The 23,030-nt window shown below is 35.4% G+C and overlaps 1 protein-coding gene across 3 annotated transcripts in view; it reads left to right on the forward strand.

Annotated features, from left to right (window-relative positions):
• Positions 1 to 22,073, forward strand: part of CNOT6L (CCR4-NOT transcription complex subunit 6 like) — a 118,662-nt gene extending 96,589 nt beyond the window's left edge. For all 3 annotated transcript variants that reach the window (XM_058296548.2, XM_071215922.1, XM_058296547.1), the window contains exons 9-12: positions 4,777 to 4,928; positions 8,017 to 8,244; positions 9,800 to 10,002; positions 14,731 to 22,073. In XM_058296548.2, the coding sequence (XP_058152531.1) occupies positions 4,777 to 4,928; positions 8,017 to 8,244; positions 9,800 to 10,002; positions 14,731 to 14,943 (796 nt within the window). In that variant the 3' untranslated portion in view covers positions 14,944 to 22,073. The remainder of the gene's footprint in view (positions 1 to 4,776; positions 4,929 to 8,016; positions 8,245 to 9,799; positions 10,003 to 14,730) is intronic.
• The last annotated feature ends 957 nt before the right edge of the window (positions 22,074 to 23,030 follow it).

Below are 23,030 nucleotides of genomic sequence, written 5' to 3' on the forward strand. Positions count from 1 at the left end.
ATGTTATGTAGGGCAATATCCCCAATATAATATCCATTAATAAACCCAAATATAAACTTACAGAGTTTATTCCAATTATGTATTTATTCTAATTAAATATTTGTGTGCATATGCATAGAGAAAAGACTGAGGAAATATATATATTTGTTAATGGAGAAGGTGGATTGCTGGTGACTTTAAGTTTTTATATATTGTTATTTGTTCCCAAATCTATAAGAAACATTTAACTTAATAAAATTTTTTCATTGTTATTTTTAAGCATTTATATAAATGCTTCAGACCAAGGAGAGTTAAGAGTGAAAAAGGACTAAAAAGTTTTAAGTATATTTTAGTTCTGATTTAGCTTATAACTGATATGGCTGTCTCCAAGTTCCAAATTCAGTCCTTACTAACAAAAAATAGAGTCCAGAATAAATAAGGGATAGTTCATTTATGTTCAGTTCTAGGTACTGTACTGTAGTGTTCTAAGTTTTCACATTTGGATAAACTTAGGTAAGCCTGAGTTCAAATGAAAAACTGTCTTAAAGCCATATGTCAAATAAATTGATCATTTCTTTCTGGAGAAGATCTAGGGGATTATCAGAGTATTGACAGCTCTTGTCGGATATTTAAGGGAATTTCAGGTGGAAGAAATTGGACTTATTCCATCTTCCATTAAAAAAGAGATCTAGATCTAGGTTTAATGGGGAAAAGATATAAAGCAAATTTTAGTTAAGGAAGACATTTAATTAGAGTGGATCCCTTCTACCCCAAATAAAATGGCCTGACTTTGGTAGGAGTAATGTAGTCCAATACTAACAATATTACTATTGAGCAGGACTTTCAATCTTTTATTTATTTATTTATTTTTTAAAGATTTATTTATTTATTTATTTCTCCCCCCTTCCCCCTCCCCACCCCGGTTGTCTGTTTTCTGTTGTCAGCAGCACGGGAATCTGTGTTTCTTCTTGTTGCATCTTCTTGTAGTGTCAGTTCTCCGTGTATGCGGCACCATTCCTGGGCAGGCTGCACTTTCTTTTGCTCTGGGCGGCTCTCCTTACGGCGGCTCTCCTTACGGCTACATGGGGGACACCCCTGCGTGGCACGGCACTCCTTGCACGCATCAGCACTGCGCATGGGCCAGCTGCACACGGGTCAAGAAGGCCCGGGGTTTGAACCGCGGACCTCCCATGTGGTAGGCGAATGCCCTAACCACTGGGCGAAGTCTGCTGCCAGGACTTTCAATCTTTCAAGCAGAACCTCAGGTTCCTGTAAATAAGCCCTAAAACTTTTGCGTATATTTAGAAGGTATTTCAACAATTAAATACAAATAATTAAACTGTAATTTAAAAATAGCATGTTCACTCAACTGTTTCATATACCAAATTTTACCGCTTTGGAAATGACTAATATGTTCCTTACTTGTGCTACTAAATTAACTTGTTTTGGTGCAGAAATGTGAATTGGATTTCTACCTGCCTGCTTACCTTTTCTGAATACAAAGCTAGCTAATCTAATTACCACTTGCACCTGTGTATCTTTGTGAGTCATGATTTTCATTAATACTGTGTAATCAAAACAAAATACAGAAATTGAATGCTGAAACTGATAGGACTATCTGTAACCTCTGATTTCATATTTTTATTATATTTATGAAAACAGTTCATTGTTTTCAATTATTTATTCTGAGATACTGTTGGTCTGATGTGCTTTATATATGGTAATCACAACAGAAATTACGTTTGAAAAAGGTATTCCACTGCTTAAAAACGTTTGAAAAAGTCTGATATAGAGGATGGTCAAATCTACCTACAGAATCTATTTTCAATCAGCTCACTTCTCTTTATGTTTTCTGCCTTAGTTCAAGCCATTATCATCTCTCATCCAAACCTGGAAAACTTTTCTTCCCATCTCTAACACATTTTAATTAATTAATTAATTAATTAATTAATTAATTACTCAATCTCCCCTTCTTCCCCCTGCCCCAGTTGTCTGTTCTCTGTGTCTATTTGCTCGTGATCTTCTTTGTCCGCTTCTGTTATTGTCAGCGGCATGGGAATCTTTGTTTCTTTTTGTTGCATCATCTTATAGTGTCAGCTCTCTGTGTGGGTGGCGCCATTCTTGGGCAGGCTGTACTTTCTTTCATGCTGGGCGGCTCTTCTTATGGCCCACTCCTTGCGCGTGGGGCTCCCCTGCACGGGGACACCCCTGCGTGGCACGGCACTCCAGCATTGTGCGTGGGCCAGCTCCACACGGGTCAAGGAGGCCCGGAGTTTGAACCGCGGACCTCCCATGTGGTAGACGGACGTCCTAACCACTGGGCCAAGTCCGCTTCCCATCTCTAACACATTTTGTACCCATTCTTTGCTAATCTGTAAACACCAAAGCTCTTTGCTGTCTCAGGACCTTTTCATTTATTCCTTCCCTCAACTTCTCTCGGTCTCACTCTTCACATGGCTAACACTTCATCCTTCATGGTTCATCTTAAAGATCATCTCTTTAGATCAGAGAGTAGACACTATATTCCTTTAAAGCACTACTGGTTTGAAATGCGCACGTGACCTTTTCCTTTCCTGTTTTCAGCACATCTGAGGCATTCAGAATTGGAGCAGAGGGGAAGTGTTCCATCTAATGCAGTATCCTGTCTTATGCATAGTATGCTTTTAGTCAATATTTTTGAAGTTATGTGTGCCTGCTGTTCTTTCAAAGCTAGGAGGAAGGTGGGGAGGGCAGCGGTTATGAGAGCAAAGATGCCTTTTCTCCATCTTAAAACCTAGTGAAAAGTAGTCAATATATTTAGTAGTTTTATTAGTCATCTGATGCAAAGTACCAGACATCTTTTGACTTTTATAAAGGGTTTTTATTTGGGGTAAAAACTTATAGTTACAAGGTCCTAAAGAGTCTCAACTCAAGGCTGCTTTCTCACCAAAGTCTATTGCCACATGTTGAAACAAGGTGGCAGGTTATCTCTGCCAGGTCTCTTGGGCTTTATTCCTTGTAAGGCTCCATAGGGCCCATTTTCTTCCTATCTCAGCTGTAGGCTGGCATAGGACAAGTCTATTAGTCTGGCATAGGGCTAGTTTCTTTCCAGGCTTTATCTGCTGCTCAGCTGTTCTTTTCATCAGGCAGATGACTCTTTCTCCCCCAGGGCTTTTGCTGTTTGAGCCTTTTCCATTCTATCACTAGGCAGGACCAAAAGGACCAAGTTCTTTCCTCTTCTATGTCTATGGATCTTTCTCTCTCTTCCTGTGTGTCTTCTTGAGTGAGTGCCCTTTTATATCAGCCCACCAAGGGGGTGGCGACTCAACTCTGGGTCACACCCTACTGATGGGGTCTAATCAAAGCCCTAATCTTAACATGTAATTTAATCAAGACATGTCTGCTGAATCTAATGCATTCAAAGGGCATCACACCTAGAGGAATAGATTAGTTTACAAACATAATGTCTTCTTTGGGCATTCATAAGTAATCTCGAACTGTCACAGTAGGTTTATAAATATTCACAAAATTAATAAAATTAGGCTGGAAGAGGTTAACTGGCTTGACCAAGGTCATAGTACTATTTAATATTAGAGCTAGATTCAATTCTATTAAGTCTTGCAATCCTGTGATGCTTAATAATTTGACACTAAGAAATTCTGTGAGCACAGAGACATAATCATAGGAAAAGTAATTTCATTTTGCAGAATCTGTTTCTCTGCTTATATTCAATTCCAGCTTTCTAGTAAAAGCCAGATGGAAAAATGTTACTCTTTACACTTTAGCTGAGATAGGATATGTTCCTGTTTTGTTTTTTCTTTAAAGATTTATTTTTTATTTATTTCTCTCCCCCCGCCCCCCAGTTGTCTGCTCTCTGTGTCCATTTGCTGTGTGTTCTTTGGTGACCGCTTCTATCCTTATCAGCGGCACCGGTAATCTTTATTTCTTTTTGTTGTGTCATCTTGTTGTGTCAGCTCTCCGTGTGTGCGGCGCCATTCTTGGGCAGGCTGCACTTTCTTTCACATTGGGCGGCTCTCCTTTCAGGGTGCACTCCTGTGTGTGGGGCTCCCCTACGCAGAGTACACCCCTGCGTGGCATGGCACTCCTTGTGCGCATCAGCACTGCGCACGGGCCAGCTCCACACAGGTCAAGGAAGCCTGGGGTTTGAACCACGGATCTCCCATGTGGTAGGCAGATGCCCTATCCGTTGGGCCAAGTCCGCTTCCCATGTTCCTGTTTTTGACAAATCTCTTTGAAGTTATGAGAATAAAACTGCAAACAGGATAGGGAGATTTTATTCTGCTATTTTTCATTAATTTGTGCATTCAAATAAGGTTGTGTTCACTTTTAAAGGACTCAAATAAGATTGTGTTTACTTTTAAATACCAGAAAATCCAACAGTAGTTTAAACAAGTGGGAGAGGAGTAAAGTTATTGCACATGAAGTCCAGAAATAGGCATTGTAGAACTGTTTCAACCACGTCCCCATCTTTAGTGGGTTAGTTTTCATCCTCCTGTTTTTTACCACATGGTCACAAGGTAGTTATTCATCTTCCAGGAACTGACTGGGGCAAAGGTATAAAAGGGCAAAAGGATATGCCATCCTCCCTAGGTATAACATCCAAAAAAGTTTTTACATTAATTAGACTTCTTGTGTCTCATTGGCTAGAACTGTATCACATGACCACTTGCAACTAGGAAATGACTAGGGAAACAAGGAATAGTGTCTGACTCTCATGTCCCCTTCATTTTCTTTCCTTTAACATGATAAGTCCAAGTACCTAAAATAAGCAAAATAATAATAAACTGTATCTTTTAGATTTACATTGGTGCAGAAGCATACAGTGGAATTTAACCAAGTGGCAATGGCTAATTCAGATGGATCCGAAGCTATGCTGAACAGAGTGATGACAAAAGATAACATTGGTGTCGCTGTGGTATTAGAAGTCCACAAAGAATTATTTGGAGCGGGTGAGTACATTTAAAATATTAAAAATAAACACCGTTCCAAGCTTTTCCCATCTCAAAGCAAGTGCCAGAGAGTCTGGTGGTTATTTATGGCATGGTTATTCTCTTATCTTTTGAGGAGAGTTAAGGGAGCTAGGGAAGAAAATAGCCCTAATTGTGTAAAGGGTCTTATACTTCTTGGAATGTCACCAGGTAATCTGTGTAAAAGAAAAGTCTTTTTAAATGTGCTATTAATTCCAAACAGTCTTTGAACTAGGAAACAGGTTGGTTGGGCTGCATTTGGAATTTATGATGACTTTCTTTTTTTAAGCCATCTTTTTAACTTCTTGAGGGTGAATCTTTTGTCTTTAAGGTTAAGTACTTCACATGTTTTCTTTAATTTCTTTGCAATATTTTTCAGTCATTGTCAGTATAAGAGCAAGATCTTTTATCTACCTGGTACTTTTCTTTAGCATTTAGATATTTATAGCTTGTTCAGAGTCAGAAACTCTTCAGATCTTTTTACTCCTTTTTACTGCCTGCCTTGGAGCATTTTCATTGTTTACTTAGTATATTTTAGGCAAGAGTAAGAAGGGTTAATGCCAAGTCAATTTTTTTTGCTTTTCTTATTTTTATTTTTGTCCTGTACTTACTAGCAATAGCAGAAGAGATTTTTTACCTTCTTTCCTTCACTATTGATTATTCAGATCATGCATATCTGGCAAACCTCTTTTTCTCACCATTCTTCAGTTTACCTATCATCAAAGTCAATCATTCTTTGATGTTTTAAATTCTTTCTTCTTTTTCAACTCTCCATTTTTATCTACTTTTTTGTCCTTTCTAATCCCATTCCTCTAAAGAAATTTTAATTTTTTTTTTCTGGTAATATGAAAATCAGGTTTCTTTTGGAATTTTATTTACTTTGAATTTTGTGGAAGAGTAGCTATAAATTGTATAGTGGACGCATCCACATTCTGATATATATATCTTTTACATTCCTAGAAGAATAGTAAGTAATATAAAAGGTGCTTATTGCTCTTTGAATGATCTTTTTAAAAAATATTTAATACATTGATTATTTAATCTATAACTAAAATTGACTATATAAAATGGACTATATGGTCAAATTGCTTTGAAAAGTATTTCTGTCACATGAAACATATTTCAGTTACTTTTCTCAACATGGAAGGGAGTTATAATTTGGTACGACTAGAAGGAAACTTATCTTTACCAAAATAGTAGCTTAGAAAATGAGGTCTTTTTCTGCAAAGCTCATTTTTCAGTGGAAATATTTGAGACATTTCTATAGAAAATTTCAATAGAAAAATTAATTTTGTATGTTCATTAATATTCCAACATTAGAAAAATATGAAAACTAAAAAGTGAGAGTCCTCTGATACATGCACACTCTTAGGGATAGCTATTGTTCATTTCTCTGTACACATATTGACATATAGAATACATTTTATTTAAATGGCATTATGCCATGCATATTGAGCTTTGTGCCTTGAATATTTTTTGGACATCTTTCTCTGTCAGTACCTGCTAACTATGTTGTTTAATATTCAGAGTTTTCAATATATTATTCTGTTGACTATTTTGAAAGTACTATGTTAATATGTATTTTTACAAAATAAAACACATAGGCTTTTACAGGGAAAAAAGGAACCTTAAAAATTTTAAAGCTGAATGTCTTATTATCCAAATGAACCTGAGCCCAAAATAGGTCTCTTGACTGGTCCAAGACAATGCAAAACAATTAGGAATAAAGTCCGTCAAAAACCCAAGTATCCAGAGTTTGAGAGCACACTACTCCCTAATCCTCAGGTTAAAAATTTACTTTATCTTTGTATACAGTATGACTTTACTTTGGTAGTAAACTTCCTGAATTTATTTTATATAGGCTAATACGTCCTCTCATTGATGTGCTTATTAGGATGTGCAAGGTGAATGAGTTCTGAGCAGTGGGAAGAGTTAAATTAGGTTCAGGTAACTCAACCAAATACTTGCCTCACTAGGTTATTGTGATATTTAAATGACAGAGATATTTAAAGTCCCTGTTAAACTAAGAACTCAACTAATGCAAGGTACTATAATCAAATGTTAATTTTATCATGCTATAATTCATAATGTGCATGAAGAGCAGGTATCAGCAAACTTTCTGTAAAGGATGAGATAGTAAATTTTTTAGGCTGTGTGGGCCACATATAGTTTCTGTTACAGGTTTGGTTTTTTTTGTACAACACTTTAAAATTGTAAACCATCCTTAGTTCACACAGATTGTATAGAAACAGGTAGTGGACCAGATTTAGTGCATGGGTTACAGATTACTAACCTCAGATCTAATGGAGTATTTCCCATATTAGGATTACCATAATTTTAACGCATTAGCTTTTAAGAGCTACATTATGAGATAAAATGAAAAGTATAGATTCATGTAAAAGAGTAAAGAAGTGGCTATGGATCTGTGGGAGAAAACCTTAAGATACTGCTATTCTTGACACATAAAGCATAAGCCTTATTGTATTAGTCAGCCAAAGGAGTGCTGATGCAAAATACCAGAAATTGGTTGGTTTTTATAAAAGGTATTTATTTGGGGTAGGAGCTTACAGCTACCAGGCCATAAAGCATGAGTTACTTCCCTCACCAAAGTCTATTTTCACATGTTGGAGCAAGATGGCTGCCAATGGCTATGAGTGTTCAGGCTTCCTGGGTTCCTCTCTTCCAGGGTCTTGCTTCTCTCTGTGTTCAAGGTTCCTTTCTTCCCAGGGCTTGCTTCTTCCTGGGCTCAGGGTTCCTCTCTTCCTGGGGCTTGCTTCTCTTTCCTTTGTGAGCTTACTTCCCAGGGCTCCAGCTTAAGTCTTCAGCATCAAACTCCAACATCAAAAACCCTCAACTCTCTGTCTTTTGCCATGCCTTTTATCTGTGAGTCCCACCCACCAAGGGATGGGGACTCAACGCCCTAATGACATGGCCCATTCAAAGCCCTAATCATAACTTAATCATGCCCACGCACAGACCAGATTAAAACATAATCCAGTATCTTTTTTTGGAATTCATAACCATGTCAAACTGTTACACTTATCCTCCTTTTTCTAATGTTTAAATTTAGGTATGAAGCCTATTCATGCTGCAGATAAACAGCTGCTTATTGTGGCAAATGCCCACATGCATTGGGACCCAGAGTATTCTGATGTGAAACTCATCCAGACCATGATGTTTGTCTCAGAAGTTAAAAACATTCTGGAGAAAGCCTCTAGTAGGCCTGGCAGCCCAACTGCCGATCCTAATTCTATCCCGCTGGTGCTATGTGCAGATCTTAACTCATTGCCAGATTCAGGTATTTATAATATCATTTGTACTTTTAGTTTCAGTTTTGCTTTTACTTTTAATTGAAAGGCTAGCAATCTCCTAAATTTTGAGAAGAGAATTTTCTTCCTAAATTAGGGAGTATATCAGTCAGAATCCCAGGGATGGGATAAGGAGAGTTTAATACAGAAGCTACATCCAAAGATGTGGGTAAGGTTAAGGTATACCTACAATGAATGATGCAGTACTCTGGCCCTAGGGGTATTAGAAACCCTTTACCTACCCCTTATACCTAAAAGTGGTAATGGTGGGAACTATTATTAGAATTTGGAGTGGGATGGGGAGAGTTATAATATTAGGAAAGGGCCACATAATTGGAGGGATGAATTGGGGGATGCAACCAATCCCTGCCAAACCAGCAAGAAGGAAGCCAGAGAAATATCTGTCCCTACCTCACTCAGCTCATTGTCTTCTATTCTGCTATTACTGCCCATTTACCAAATGGAAACTAGAGAACAGGGTTTCGTTTAAACCAATTAGATGCTGTCTGGCAGCACAGTGTAGAGAATTGACTCTGGAGTTATGCTGTCAGAATTAGATCCAGTTCCGCTATTTACTACCTATGCAAACATAAACATTATGCTAGAGGTATTCCACTTGGTTAGAAAGATCACATATGTCTAAAAAGCTGGAACGAGTAGAAGCATTCAAAGACATATACTGCTTACCCTGGAAAAGCAAACAGGAAAAAAATAGCACAACCTTTCTTTTTATCATTATGATGATTATGAACAATCATCTTTTTGTCTTTGTGATAGCAAAGACTGATAGCTGGATATACTGGGCAAATGAAGAGCACAGTACAATACTGTGAATAGCTGAAAAAGCTACATTTATTTAGCGTTTACTGTGTGCCACATACTGTTCTAAGTGCTTTACACACTAAAACCCTAGGAAATGGAAAAAATTATTATCCCCTTATTACAAATTAGGAACTTAGTTACAAATTGCACAGCTAATATGTAACAGAATTGGATCTGATCTTGACTGTCTTAACTTCAGAGTCAGCTCTCCATGCTGTGCTGCCAAATGACAGCTAATTGCCTTAAGTAAAACCAACCTTCTTAACTGTATCATGCTTCAGGAGACTGACCTTTATTGTATCAAATGTATATTACATTATATATATTCCCAACATTATTGATTGACTATATAGAACAGGGAAATACTAAAGAGACTCGTTTGATATAATATTCTTAAAAAAAAAAAAGTAGAATGAATACCTTCCTCTATAATGCCCTGGGAACCATCTTTAGTCTAAAGAGCCATTAAAAAAATTGAAGATTTTGCTGGGTGATCCTGATAGTTTGCTCTGAAATAGGCAATACCCTTCTTTCAATTAGGTTGAATCATCTGAAACTGCTGGTATTTAATTGTTTTTAACAATTACAACAAAATTAGTTTCACGTGGCTCAGCTTAATAAAACCATTCTGAACCTGGTACATCCACCTGGCAGTAGGTCTTGGCTATGAAGTCTTATATAAGAACTAAATGTTAAATGGTAGTGCTCTTTCCTCTTTACTAGGTGTTGTGGAATATTTAAGCAATGGAGGAGTTGCTGACAACCATAAAGACTTTAAGGAACTAAGGTACAATGAATGTCTTATGAACTTCAGCTGCAATGGAAAGAATGGAAGCTCAGAAGGGAGAATCACACACGGCTTCCAACTTAAGAGCGCCTATGAAAATAACTTGATGCCTTACACCAATTACACCTTTGATTTCAAAGTGAGTGGTAACCTCTGTGCTGGTATAGAAATTATTTTCAAATACTAACATGGACAGGAAAAGTGTAAATTCTTCATTTACGTATAGTTCTATAATCTTCACAAGGTTTAGGTTCTCAAAATGTCTAAGCTTAAGTATGCACCTGTAAGTAAGGAGTTTTGTTGGGTTATGTGGTTATTGTTGTCTTAAGAATTCTTTTTGAAACCCTCATTTGCTCAAATTTCAAATAATGATAATTGTGAAAACTTTAAAAGTGCTTACCTTGTGCCAGGCACTGTTTAAAGCTTTTCTGTGTATATTAATACAGTTAATCCTCCCCTGTCTGTACCATTCCTAATTTTCAACAAGGACCCAAATAATAACTGCCCTATATAGCTAAGCTCATCTTGAATGAATTTATATGGTATTCTTTCAAAATTTCTTATTCTTTCAACTAATATCTCACTTTATTTTCAAGTGATAATCTCATTTGTCTAACTTTTCCAAGTTTCTAATACATTCCCAGCTTAAAAGGGAAAAGAAAGATTCTTTAGCAAAATAAGAAAAAATAAACCGGGGAGGCGGGGGGACCTGTTGTACCGGGCCAACTATTTAGAAAGTTTGATTGTGGTAGCTTTCCATAGTTAATCCTTTCCTTCTGGCACATTTTCTTATCATTTCATCTACTTGTAGTTCTTTTATTGTACTTCTATATGACTTTCGGCCTTTGAACAGTCTACACTAAAATCCTATATTATTCTGAAAAAAGTGTAGTTTTTAGAAAATGGTTTTTTACAGGAAACTTAGAGGGAATATAATAAAATACCAAAGGAAGTTTATGAAATGGGCTTTCATGTCTCCAATACACTTTTCCATTTTCAGTGCTTGTTAGCCCCTTTTCTGAGAAATGAATAGGAAGAAGCAGCAGAATTCATGTCTTGATGATATTAATCAGCTTTTGTGATGATGAAATGGAAAAAAAAATCCCTTAGAAGTGGTTGAATTTAATTTATTGTTCTCACTAATAGAGTAGATCATTCTATCCAGAGATAGTTCATTTTGTTTAAATCACTTGTATGTAGTTATGTGGTGGTAAATATTTAACAACTAGCTTTCTGTGAAAGAGAAAGCCTGGTTTGTAGTGTTTGCTGTATAAATACTACTCTGTGAAGTAGATTTCAATATCCAAAATAATGTCTCTAAACGCAGAGTTGGGAAGGAGTACACAAGAAAGCTGGTATGAGCCAGCTCCAGCACATCACTACTCTTACGTAAGCGTAAAGGAAGCCCTCTAGATTTAATGATATATAGTTTACTATAGGTTCAATCCTATCATTGTGGCTTTGGTGATATATAATACACCTCTGCCAGCATAACCCAGAAAATCTGTAATAAAGTTCCCCCAAATAAGTGTTCAATAATTCTCTGTTGTTGTTGGTTTGGTATGTGTGCAGGTGAAAAGATCAAATCATTTCTGCCTCACCTATTTTTTTAAAGGTTAATTTTCCCTTGTCCATAAAGCAGAAACCAGAGAAATACAATTTGAGATGATAATCTAGGCCATTTCCTTAATCACTTAAATTGGCTTAGAAATCTTTGTTGATGTTTCACATATGTTAATAATTGCATTAAACATCTTATTGAACCATTTACATTGCCCAAAGAAATATAGCTAAAGAACCAAAAGTGTCTATATCTGGGAGTGTTTGATTTTGGGGTATATGGGACAGGATGGGAGAGAAGGAGAAAATAAAAAATAGATGGGCAGAGAAGAAGCATCTATAGGCAGATAAAAAGGTTGGCTGAATGAGTGAGTGTGTATTAGTCAACCAAAGGGGTGCTGATGCAAATTACCAGAAATTGGTTGGTTTTTTGTTGTTGTTGTTGTTGTTGGTTTTTATAAAGGGCATTTATTTGGAGTAGAAGCTTACAGGCCATAAAGCATAAGTTACTTCCCTCACCAAAGTGTTTTTCACGTGTTGGAGTAAGATGGCTGCTGACTTGTGTGAAGGTTCAGGCTTCCTGGGTTTTTCCCTTCCAGGGCCTTGCGTCTGTCTGAGTTCAGGGTTCCTCTCTTCCCAGGGCTTGCTTCTCTTTCCTCTGTGAGCTTATTTCCCAGGGCTCCAGCTTAAGGCTTCAACATCAAACTCCAACATCAAAACTCCAACATCAAAAACCTTCAATTCTGTCCTTTGCCATGCCTTTTACCTGTGAGTCGCCACCCCTTAGTGGGGACTAATAGAGAGGATCATCCTACTGGCACAGGAAGTTTACGTAATAACTTAATCAAGTAAACCTATGACTCCAATGTAATCTAATATGCCCAGAGGAAAAGATCAGTTTACGAACATAATCCAATATTTCTTTTTGGAATTCATCAATAATATCAAATTGCTACAGGGTGGATGAATGGGAGGGGAGGGTAAAAAGAATGATGGCTACGGAATGAACCATGGACATACCTGACCAGAGAGAATTGAGCTTTTAATCTAAATAATAGACCTTTTCAATTTTATACATTCATTTTATGTTACTAATGCTGCACCAACATTGAAGGCAATCAGTAAAAAAGAATAGGTAACATCAAATATAAAATATCATGAGATCAGTATTAAATATAAAGATCCAAACACAATAGGTTGCCAGTTTCTACTTGGTATTTGTTTACTTTCTTGGTCCTTGAATAAGATAGAAATGTAGAAAAATGGTATTTAGAACTTAAATTCATGTACTCTATAACTTTCTTGGGGTGAACTGAAGGGTCAGGAGTTAGAAGAATTACTCCTTTCTCAACATTACTTGTAGAACAGGCAAGAAAACAACATAATTCAAACTATGCTGCTCTCCATCCCACCCCCAGAATCTGAGGATCAACTTTACTATGTGTCAAGTAGTAATCCTTTCAGTTACATTTTTAGATTTGTATAATATAATGTTCTCACATTGTTTTAAAAAACAAGTCTTAGTATAATGCTACCTAGTACACTATTTCTGCTATTTTACTTTTTCCTCACAGTTCTATAAACTTATACAATATAGTCTTTATTAACATAAGGACTTTATTTTTCAACATTATAGTCTTTTATAAAAGAAACAATTTGAACCAAAAAAGGTTAAGAATTACAAGTCCATAGCTCCTTTTGTGATTATGAACAAACTTAGGAACCCTCCCCACATAAGCATAGGTATAAATACTTAGGTTAGTTCATAGACATGATCTTGCTAGGATTTTGATAAGAGCTCCTATTCTGGACATTTCAAACCTAGAAAATAGTTAAAAGTGGTGCTTTCCATTAAATGTATCATACTTTCCAGAGTACTTCATATTTTTCTTAGAGCTTGTGTTTGCAAAGCAATCCCTTTGTAAAGCATTCTGTAACTCTAGCAGCTGATGTGCATGATTGCACTCTAATAAATTATAGATTTTATTCAATTAATTGATGATTAATTTATAATTTATTTATTCTCTAGTTGAAGTGTAGTATGATATCATAAGAGGATGTAAAATCCACCCAGACCCTTTTCCTAAAATGGAAACTCTTTTCCTAAAATGTCACTGCAAAACTAGGCATTAGCCAAAATGAAGGGATAATACCTTATGGTCATATTTATTGAATACCACATCAATTTTTGATAATAAGGTTAAAGTTACATAATATTGAATAAGACCTTCCCCCTCAAAAGAAGTATTTTGATATTTTGTTCTTCATCATTTCAAAATTAGCAAACTGAAGGGAGTATCTTACTTAAAATTGTTTCCAAAACTTCATGATATAAAGGTTTTTTTTTTTTTCACTAAGAGGTTTTTGTAAGGTAACCCATTTCACTGTAATACCATTTAAAGAATTAGATGGAACTCATTATGCAGAGTATTTGTCAAAAGACGTTTCCAGGAGTGGAAACATTTCTCCTTACCTTCACTTGGGCTCACTTGATTAGGATAGGAACTTGATAAGAAAAAAATTGACTTTATTCTGAAACAAGACAAACCAATTTTGAGATTTATTGTTCAGACAAATCATCTAGTTCTGAGATATACAGCAGATATTTATAGGTCCCTGCTGATTTTTTTTTTTTTTTGCTAACTTATGTAGCAAAGAAATTCAGATTTACAGTATATCAAGATCAGTGAAAATGAGTATTCTAAATTAGAGCACAGGTTAGAACAGTGTACTATACATAGTATTTTGTATGTGTGTAAAAAATCTTAGAAAACTGAACCAGGACTAGTAAATCCAAAAACATGCTCTACTAGGGCTTCATTCAGGTGTGTTTGGATATCTTGATGTACAAATAATTGAAAATAATGCCAGTTATCATTAAAGAAATTAATTTTCTACTTTTCATTATGTATGTGTTTATATAAATACCCACATTTTCTGCTTATTGTAACTAATAGAGTTATTGCAATTTCTAAAATATTTATATGTTGATAGATTTCACTAAACCAAGCAGGCGAATTCTAAAAATGCCTAAACATAATCTGGTGTTTTAGCTTCTCAGTTTATCACTTCATGTAGAAATTCAAGGCTTTATCAGACCAGTAGGGTGCTGTGCTTCCTTATTGAGTTGCATTTATTTCATGTGATACCCATTAAAGACTTGGGCCCTATTTGATCCCCTGTCACAACATCAGGTACCAGAAATACAGACTACCAAGTTCTTTGGCTATATAAAATTATGGATTGTTCTTTATCTTGAATTATTCTTTCTTTTAAAGCATATGTTTTTCCCCCAATCTTTTTCCAGGGCGTGATTGACTACATTTTCTATTCCAAGACTCATATGAACGTGCTTGGTGTCCTGGGGCCTTTAGATCCTCAATGGCTGGTTGAGAATAACATCACTGGGTGTCCACACCCTCACATCCCTTCAGACCACTTCTCACTGTTAACACAACTTGAACTCCACCCTCCACTCCTGCCTCTTGTCAATGGTGTTCACTTGCCTAATCGGAGGTAGTGGAGTACTGCCCCGTAAATACGGGGAGCTGTTGCTATGGACCTGTACAGTTGTAAATCAAAGTATGTAGGAGTGAAGTATGGCCATCCTTAAGCTGCTTCTTCAGGTTCCTTTCATTATGTGTTGCTATTATAAGATTTTGTACATTTTGTGCATATTGGTATCATTTGGCACTAGGGCTGGAACCAAAGTATTCATCTCTTTGAAATTTTATTTAGCATGTTTTTTAAATTGGACCATCTTTATATTATATTAGGAGTCAGCATTCATACTTGATAATCACCAATTACAGGCCCAACAACAGTATGTTTGTTTTTCCAAAATGAGTACTTTTTTCTGAATGGTTTCAAATGAGCCAACCATTTTTTGGTAAAAGGCAGTTTTTTAAAACTATAAATAGAAGATTTTAAACTGAATGATGGTATACCTTGCAGAAAGTTTTGAATTTCTGTTTTCCTTTATAACAAAATGATTTTTGCCCCCCCCCCACGTCATTTAGTCATTTGTACATTAACAAAGCACTTAAATTTACTTGTGCTGTATATATATATATATATATATAAACCATGGCATAGTCTCTAGCCATAATTAGAAAAATTAAGAAATTAAAGATGGTTGCACAATATGCTTTCAAAATCAAGCATTAAACAGCACATGACAGTTTATTGAGCAAACGCTGGTTTTTTGTGTTTTGTTTTTCTTTTTTGAGGAATCATTCTGCTTTTTGTTCCTCTGTTAGTTGTAATTTTATTAGAAGTATTAGGTTTAAGCCTCTCTCTCCAGTTTATTTATGGGGAAACAGGTAATTTATACTGCCACACATCTTGAAAGTAGATTTTTCTGTTTTAGGATTCCCAGAAAATTAGTGTCCAGAGTAGTGTCTGGATACAATTCACCCTTCTTTCAGTCTGGTTGTGCTGGAAAAACATACTATATGGTCTTTCATTTTTGCCTGTTAAAGTCAAATGTTAAAAAATAAGTATTCTGAATAGGAAGACATTAATCAAATTTTTAGAAGGGGAAAGCCATACAGATATTTCATGTGTTTTCTAAAGTAGGTTAAGTGGCCACTTACTTTTGGTAATTTTGAAGTGACAATGGAAGGGATTTGGGGGAAAAAGAGAACAGCGAGAACAGGGAGTATTTGAAAACCTTGGATCATTTTTCCTGACTCTAGCTGCCAAATGGGCCATCATATGCTTTTAATCTTTGTTTCTGTTGTCTGTCAGGGTTGAATTAAGAAGCTACTGGTTTATTCCCAACTGTTGACATGCTTTAAATATGTTGGAATCCTTTTTTTGCCCAGGAGGGGCCTGTTGAAAATCTGTGACTTGAGAGACAGTAAATGTAATATCATTTTCTATGGGAAAAATTGGTTGGCTACTTGATGTTAATTATGGCACAGTAACAGGAAAAGGTTGTGTCTGTGTTTTTAAGTTTTTCTTTATTCTGCTTTTTTGCTGCTATAAGAGTTTTTTCTGAAATTTATATTTTAAATGTTTCATGCACTTTACTGGTTTCTAGTCTCAAAATGTGATATTTTTAATAAATAAGAAGTTTTCCATTATGTGAATGAAATTTTAGAAGAAAATAGCCTATATTTGTGTCTCATTAATATATAAAGTACAGGTCAAATTTAAATTATTTAATTAGTTTTAATATACACAATTTGTCTCCTCTTTCAAACCTGACATCTTAGGCTATTTTATTAGTCTTAAATGATGCATTTCCTTTGGTCATTTTATACTAATTTCTTCCATAGTAAATTAATCAGGCTATATAAAATATTTTCCCTAAGGGTAATTTTAGTGGGATAAGGGTGGTGGGATGATATATCATCATCTATAGGATTGCATCAGAAGGGTTCTGTAGAGCCCAACTCCCTTTTAAAAAGTGCCTAGTGATAGAGGCATTGTTTGTCATCTATTATAATTGGAATGTCATTGTAGTTGAGTGAAGTTTGATGTAAATAATATATTCTTTTAAATATGTTAAGTACCAGATTAAACAAACGTACAAAAAGAAACAACCCTTAAGATGACAGATTTTCCTCAGTGTGCAGGTATCCCTTCTTATATACCTCAAGCATTCAACATCTAGCCATGCAAATTGATTACCTGAAGCATAGTACTGGAAAGTAGAATAGCATGAAAAACTTAATTTTGTGGACATTACCTTTTTTTGTAATCAGCTACTGTATGTTTTATTTTTAAATCTTTTGTTTTGGGTGGGTTTTCTGCTCTGGAGGTATATGCACTAACAAAACATTTTCCTCCTTTCATATATGCATGTTAATTAGCAATGTGAGCAATATTTCCTACCATACTTCACTCCCAATATTTTTTGAGATGTTTGTATAAAATGGAATTTAAAGTTCACTTATGATTGTATATGAACCACAGAGGAGCCCATTTATTAATAAAAACTTTTTTAATAGTTAAATGTAGAGGGAAAAAATAAAAAAAAATTGGGAAACATTGTAAACAGCTTAAGTTTATTTTGTGTATGATCGAGGCACTCTTTGCAGGAAGGTGTGTAATTGGGTTCTCTCTGCTTCCAAATGCACTCTTTCAACTATTCATTATCCTGTGTATTTTTAATGTGGTTTTAGTAAATATTGGCAGTAGCTCTGTTGAAGTAGGTAATTGTGTTATGTTTTGGGTGGCGCCACACACTTGGGGCATGGTAACCCAAATTTTATGTGCACGGTTTCCCTTTAGCCCACTTCCCAAATTTCACACACCCTTCACCTTTTGTTCCCTTTGTAAAAGGAGTGGTATCTGTTTTGAGCTGCCAATTCAGATGATCAGAAATGCTGCTTTCCTCAGTATTGTCTTGTTAAAATGCTTGCCATTTGAAACTTTGGCAGTGAAAAGCCAAAAGGAAGAGGTGAATGACATATGGTATATAGTCAGTGAAAGTAATATATGTGCTCTCATACACTTTCTAGTTCTCAGAATAAGTTAATAAGCTTTATTATGGGGCTGGTGCATACTTTATCTGAAGATTTAAAAAATGGGGCATTTTTAGATTGTGGTATGCATTTTTTTTTAAACTGTTAAATATGATTTCTGATATTTGTCTAAGAACTGGAGTGTTTTTTAAATTTATCATAAACAGTGTTGTTTGAGGAAGGGAAAACTGCACTGTTTGTCATTTCAGCTGTCATACAAGTGCGTGTCAAGTCATCCTCTCTCTCAGGCATCAGTATCCGCCTCATAGCTTTATACATTTTGATGGGGAATATTGCAGCATCCTCAGGACTGACATCTGGGAAAGGCTCAGATCCACTTACTGCTCCTTGCTTGTTGACTTTGTTTTAAAATATTGTGCCTGGTGTCAACTTTTAAGCAACAGCACTGCCTAAAAGCAAGCAGAGAACAGAATCCCAGCACCATTCTATAGGCAACTTTTTAGAATTCAGATATAGTAAATCTGTTCAAGATTTATGATGTTTTATGTAAAAAAAATTTTGTACAATGTAGCTGAATATTTTTGTTTCATTTCTTTGATGTAAGGTGTGTGAACATTTGAATATCACATGTTAAAAGTCAGGTATGGCACAATGGGTTCTGAGACCAGCTCCCCCCTCCCCCATTTGCCTTGTTCCAAGCTTTTTTTTTTTAATTACTTTTCTGATATTCACAGATAAATATTTAATTTTACTAGTAAGCATCTTGTGTGAATGTATTAAAGAAGCCACTGTGTTTTAGTGTTGTAGTTTGCTGAAATATAAAGCTCCATTTCTTATTTGTTCCTGTTCTTTGGTGTCTTGAAGTTATATATAAAATCACAGCGAAGGAAGAGGGAAAGTTGAAAGATATCCAAGGCTCATATCACTTGATTCAATTGTAGAATTGAGGGTATGGCACATTAAAACTAGAACATGGGCAAACATAACTGTATTCCATTTTAAAATTTTATCTTCTAAGTATATATTGTTAAATGGGTGAAAATTTAAGTCTATTTGCATTTTTAAGAGTTTCTAAAAATCACTAATGCCATCTATACAATATCATAGCAAGGAGTAGAGAAAGCACAAGGATAAATTAGGTTAAATGTATTCTTTAGCAGAACAGAGGTATATGGTTTGTTATTCTTAACATACAAGGCTAGATTTTCTAGCAATGAAATTTACTAGCCCCCAAAACTTACTTACTTGATCAAAGGTCTATATTCTAAGTTTCTGTGGTAATTTAATAGCTTTTCAAAATATGCTTACTGATCAGTAACTTCATTCACAGAAAATATGATTAGTTTCTAATTCATTTGGCAGTCCATAAAAACAGTAATAGTTTTGTAATGAGTAAAGTCTTTGACACACTTTCAAAATAGCACTCACATATCGGCAGAAATGTGAATTCTTACATTTGTAAGTTATTCTCCCACCTGCCCTCCATTTAAAAAAAAAAAATCACTTTTCTGATGTGAAAGATTCAGCTCAAACTTCTAAAGGTAGGAAGGAAGTTGTAGAATAGCCTTTAAATTCAAGGTACCAAAATGTTTACCCCTTTTCTTCTGAATTGTATCATGTTAGTAGAACTGTCAATTGTAGGTAGACAAATTAAGGAAATTAGAATATTTTTCTAAGCCAGGAACTATAGCTAAATTTTACATTTGTAGACAGATGAGAACTTTTGTGTTTATGGTTGCTTTGGGTGACTAATTTTTTTAACAGCACCTTGAACACCAAATTTGCAACTCAAACTTGAGTAGATTAGTATACCTTTAACCTGGCTTATTTACCAAAGTTGTAATCTGTCAAGAGCATCTTTCAAATTAATAATATGCAAATCTTTATTTTATAACTATCACCTTTAAAAGCTTAAGGGTAGATAGAAAAAAAAAAGCTGTTATCAGTACTGTAGGATGTTCTGAATAAGATCTACAGAAGGAAAGAAAAAGTTCTTTTCAGGAAGGTGAGTAAAGGAGGGCATGCATATATCTTGGTTTAACCAAATACCTTCTTGATAAAAATTACTGTTAAAGCCCTACAATAAGACAGAGGGACATATCATGAAAAGTGAGCTTTATTTAGCCTAGTTAGTAACTTATTTTGGCATAAATAGTTCAGTTATACTTGGATTATTCTTGGAACCAAAGGAAAATAAGCATATTGAGGTTTCATTCAACAAACATGACATCAAGATAACTGAATATTTACAAGTAAAATAGCTTTCATTTTCAAAGCTTCTAAAGACATTACTGTTATTGTTAATTTCATGGCACATAATATGAACTCAGTAGCATTGTACTGAAATAGAAATGTGTCATCAGAAATCACTTATGAAAAGAGTATGCAAATGCCAAGTGATATGACTCTTTTGGCACAATATATTGTACATTCAGCTTTCAGAATCTTTCAGAAGGCATAGATTGGCACCTGTTACTAGTTACTTTTGTTATAACACTCTCCCCAAATTTAAATGATTTCCCTGTTTGTGTGTCTCTTAATTCTAAAGCATAAGAATCATGACAGTCCTCTAGAAATGGCCCTTCCACATTTCAGTTTTGTTTTAATTTTTAACTACTGATATATGACTATTTTCTTTCAAGCTGTCAATTGTTTTATATGTACCACATTTTTAAAATTTGCCTATAGTTACCTAAACTCACAAAATCGGCTCAGTATTGATGTGTCAAACAATGGCTTTGCTTCTTATTCTTACTGAACAGGCTTAGTATCCTGCTACTTGTTTCAATCTTGATGCAGTAAGTGATGCAGTGTCTAGGTTTGTATTTATTCAGAAACTGTACTGTCCTTTCTCTGTGCTTAACTTGCTAAAAATATATTCCCTTACCAGTGCAATTCCTGAGCGGTGCTTTGCCAACTTTGGGGGTGGGGGTTTGGATGGATGGCTGTGTTACTTGCACACTGGATCTGGAATTGTTCAGTGTTGTAAGTGGCAAATTTCTTAAACACCAGCAGCACTGAGAAGTGCATTATGGGCATTTGTACAGTTGTCTGAATGAAAGCAATTCTTTCATCTAGGAGAAGCTGAGAAATAGAGCTCAAAGAGGATGAATGTTTCAAGATTTTTTGTTTGTTTCTGGGTTGGTGTGGTATGAAAATTTTTCTTTTTATAGGAAGCGTGTGTGTATCTTTTCTCTCAGAAAAGTCCAGGGTTTTGGTCAAATTCACTATGGATTAATTTATATCTTTTATTGTGATTACTTTGAACCATTCAATCATAAAACAAGTGCCAACTAATTGTCCATGGGATGATCTACACTTGTACTCAATTTGCCATTTGAGTAAGGAATGATACATTTATTTTCATTACCTGGCATTAAATTGAATATTTCATTCTTTTGCATACAATTGAGTCATTCTGTGGCTTATGAAATGTTTTTGTAACTGTCTAATTCTAGTGGTTGGAAGGTGAAGCACAGGAGTGAAAAAGTTTTTTTGGTAATTTTTTCCCTAAATATTTGATAGTTTCTATTGATACTATTCTAAAATATTATGTTTTAGGTTGTATATTTAGTTTGCTTTTGTTCTAAGAAAAAGCCAAGTACCAAGTCGATTTGTTATTGTGTTCCAATAATCAGTTTAAAATTTAGGATTTCCTTTTTTTTAATTATAGAAGATTTAATGAAGTGCCATGTAATTGTACTTGCTAGTGTTTAATGTTTAATAGACTGGTTTTGTGGTGTTCTAATCATTTAACACTCTTTGTTATCCCTGGAGAAAATGGTTCTACTCTTATTGAACACATTCTCTCGGATAAAATCACCAGCTGCTTTATTTTTCTATTTATTATAGTTAAAAAGTTGATGAGGTCTGAGTCTTGACCAAACTGCTCAGCTGACATGTTTTTCACAATAGACACTGTACAAAATGTGCGTGCAAAGGACACAGTTGGGTGGTAGTATTTTTTTCATTAATGTGAACATTGACTAAACAAAGCAGTCCTGCCTTTTAAATCTTGTGGCAGCTCAGAAGGGAGGTGCTTAAGAACCTTAACTACTATGTCAGATGACAAAATACTTTTTTTCCATTTTGGAGATTGGGTACTGCTCACACATGATGTATAGGGCTAAATATATGCTTGTTTCCTTGCACCTGTGTACTTTCCCTTCTCTCCCCTCCCCTGTAGGCAATAAATGGCCATTTTGCAATTGCATAATTTTGTCTTGGTTTTTTACTCTATCTGTGCAATGTAAGTTTCTGCTTCTAGGCTAGTACTTCTCTTGTAAAGTCAAGTAGGGAGCAAAGATAATTCAGAAAAAGTAAGTATGAATCAATGCCACGTTTTACTGGTGAACACTGCATTATTACTTAAACATGTACTTTTAAAAAATAATAGATTCTGAAATTAGGCACAGTTATGTGACTTGCTTTGGTTGAAAATATCTGAGTGAAGGAAAATGTCACTTCTGAGTGGAGCCCTGTGAGTCACTGTGCCTTTTGCCTTATGCCCCTTTCTTGCCTTGGTGATTATGGAAGCCCATATTGAGATGAAACCTCTAATCTTAGATGATTGAGTGATCCTGATGAACAGAGCTCAAAGCTTCCCTGCTGACCTACATTGGACATGTAGTGTGAGTGAGAAATAACCCTCAAATCTCAGTATCGTAGTAAAATCAAGCTTTGTTATTCACATTATTTAGGCCATCCTGCCTGATAAAACCTCAGACGGCTCTGCTGAGTTACCATATTGACTGAACTCAACAACTGGACATGCAAAAACCTGATGTAAATTCATTCAATAAGATCTTCGGTATAATTCAATTGAAAATGATTTTAAGATATTGTGTGATCGAGAATAGATTATTTTGAAGAGAGGAAAATAAAACTGGGTTAGTTAAATGCATGTGGAAGATAATGGCAGATTATTATGGAACAGATTGCCAGCATTAGAAATCCCTAGGCTGAAAGTTCATTGCCCTCCGGCTCTTTTTTCCCTACCAAGGATGAAGTATGAGTCTGTCACTGAACCTTAGGCCCCTCTCTTAACAAGGCATTGCCCTTTATGTTGGCCTCCCTTTAGGAAGTCTTCCAAAAGTGGAATCACTCACCCCTGAAGTGGGTTGTCTGGATTTAAAAGTATTGCCTTATTAAGCAGATAACCAAAGACAAGGCA

Source organism: Dasypus novemcinctus, chromosome 1 (assembly GCF_030445035.2).
Source record: "Dasypus novemcinctus isolate mDasNov1 chromosome 1, mDasNov1.1.hap2, whole genome shotgun sequence".
Lineage (NCBI taxonomy): Eukaryota > Metazoa > Chordata > Mammalia > Cingulata > Dasypodidae > Dasypus > Dasypus novemcinctus.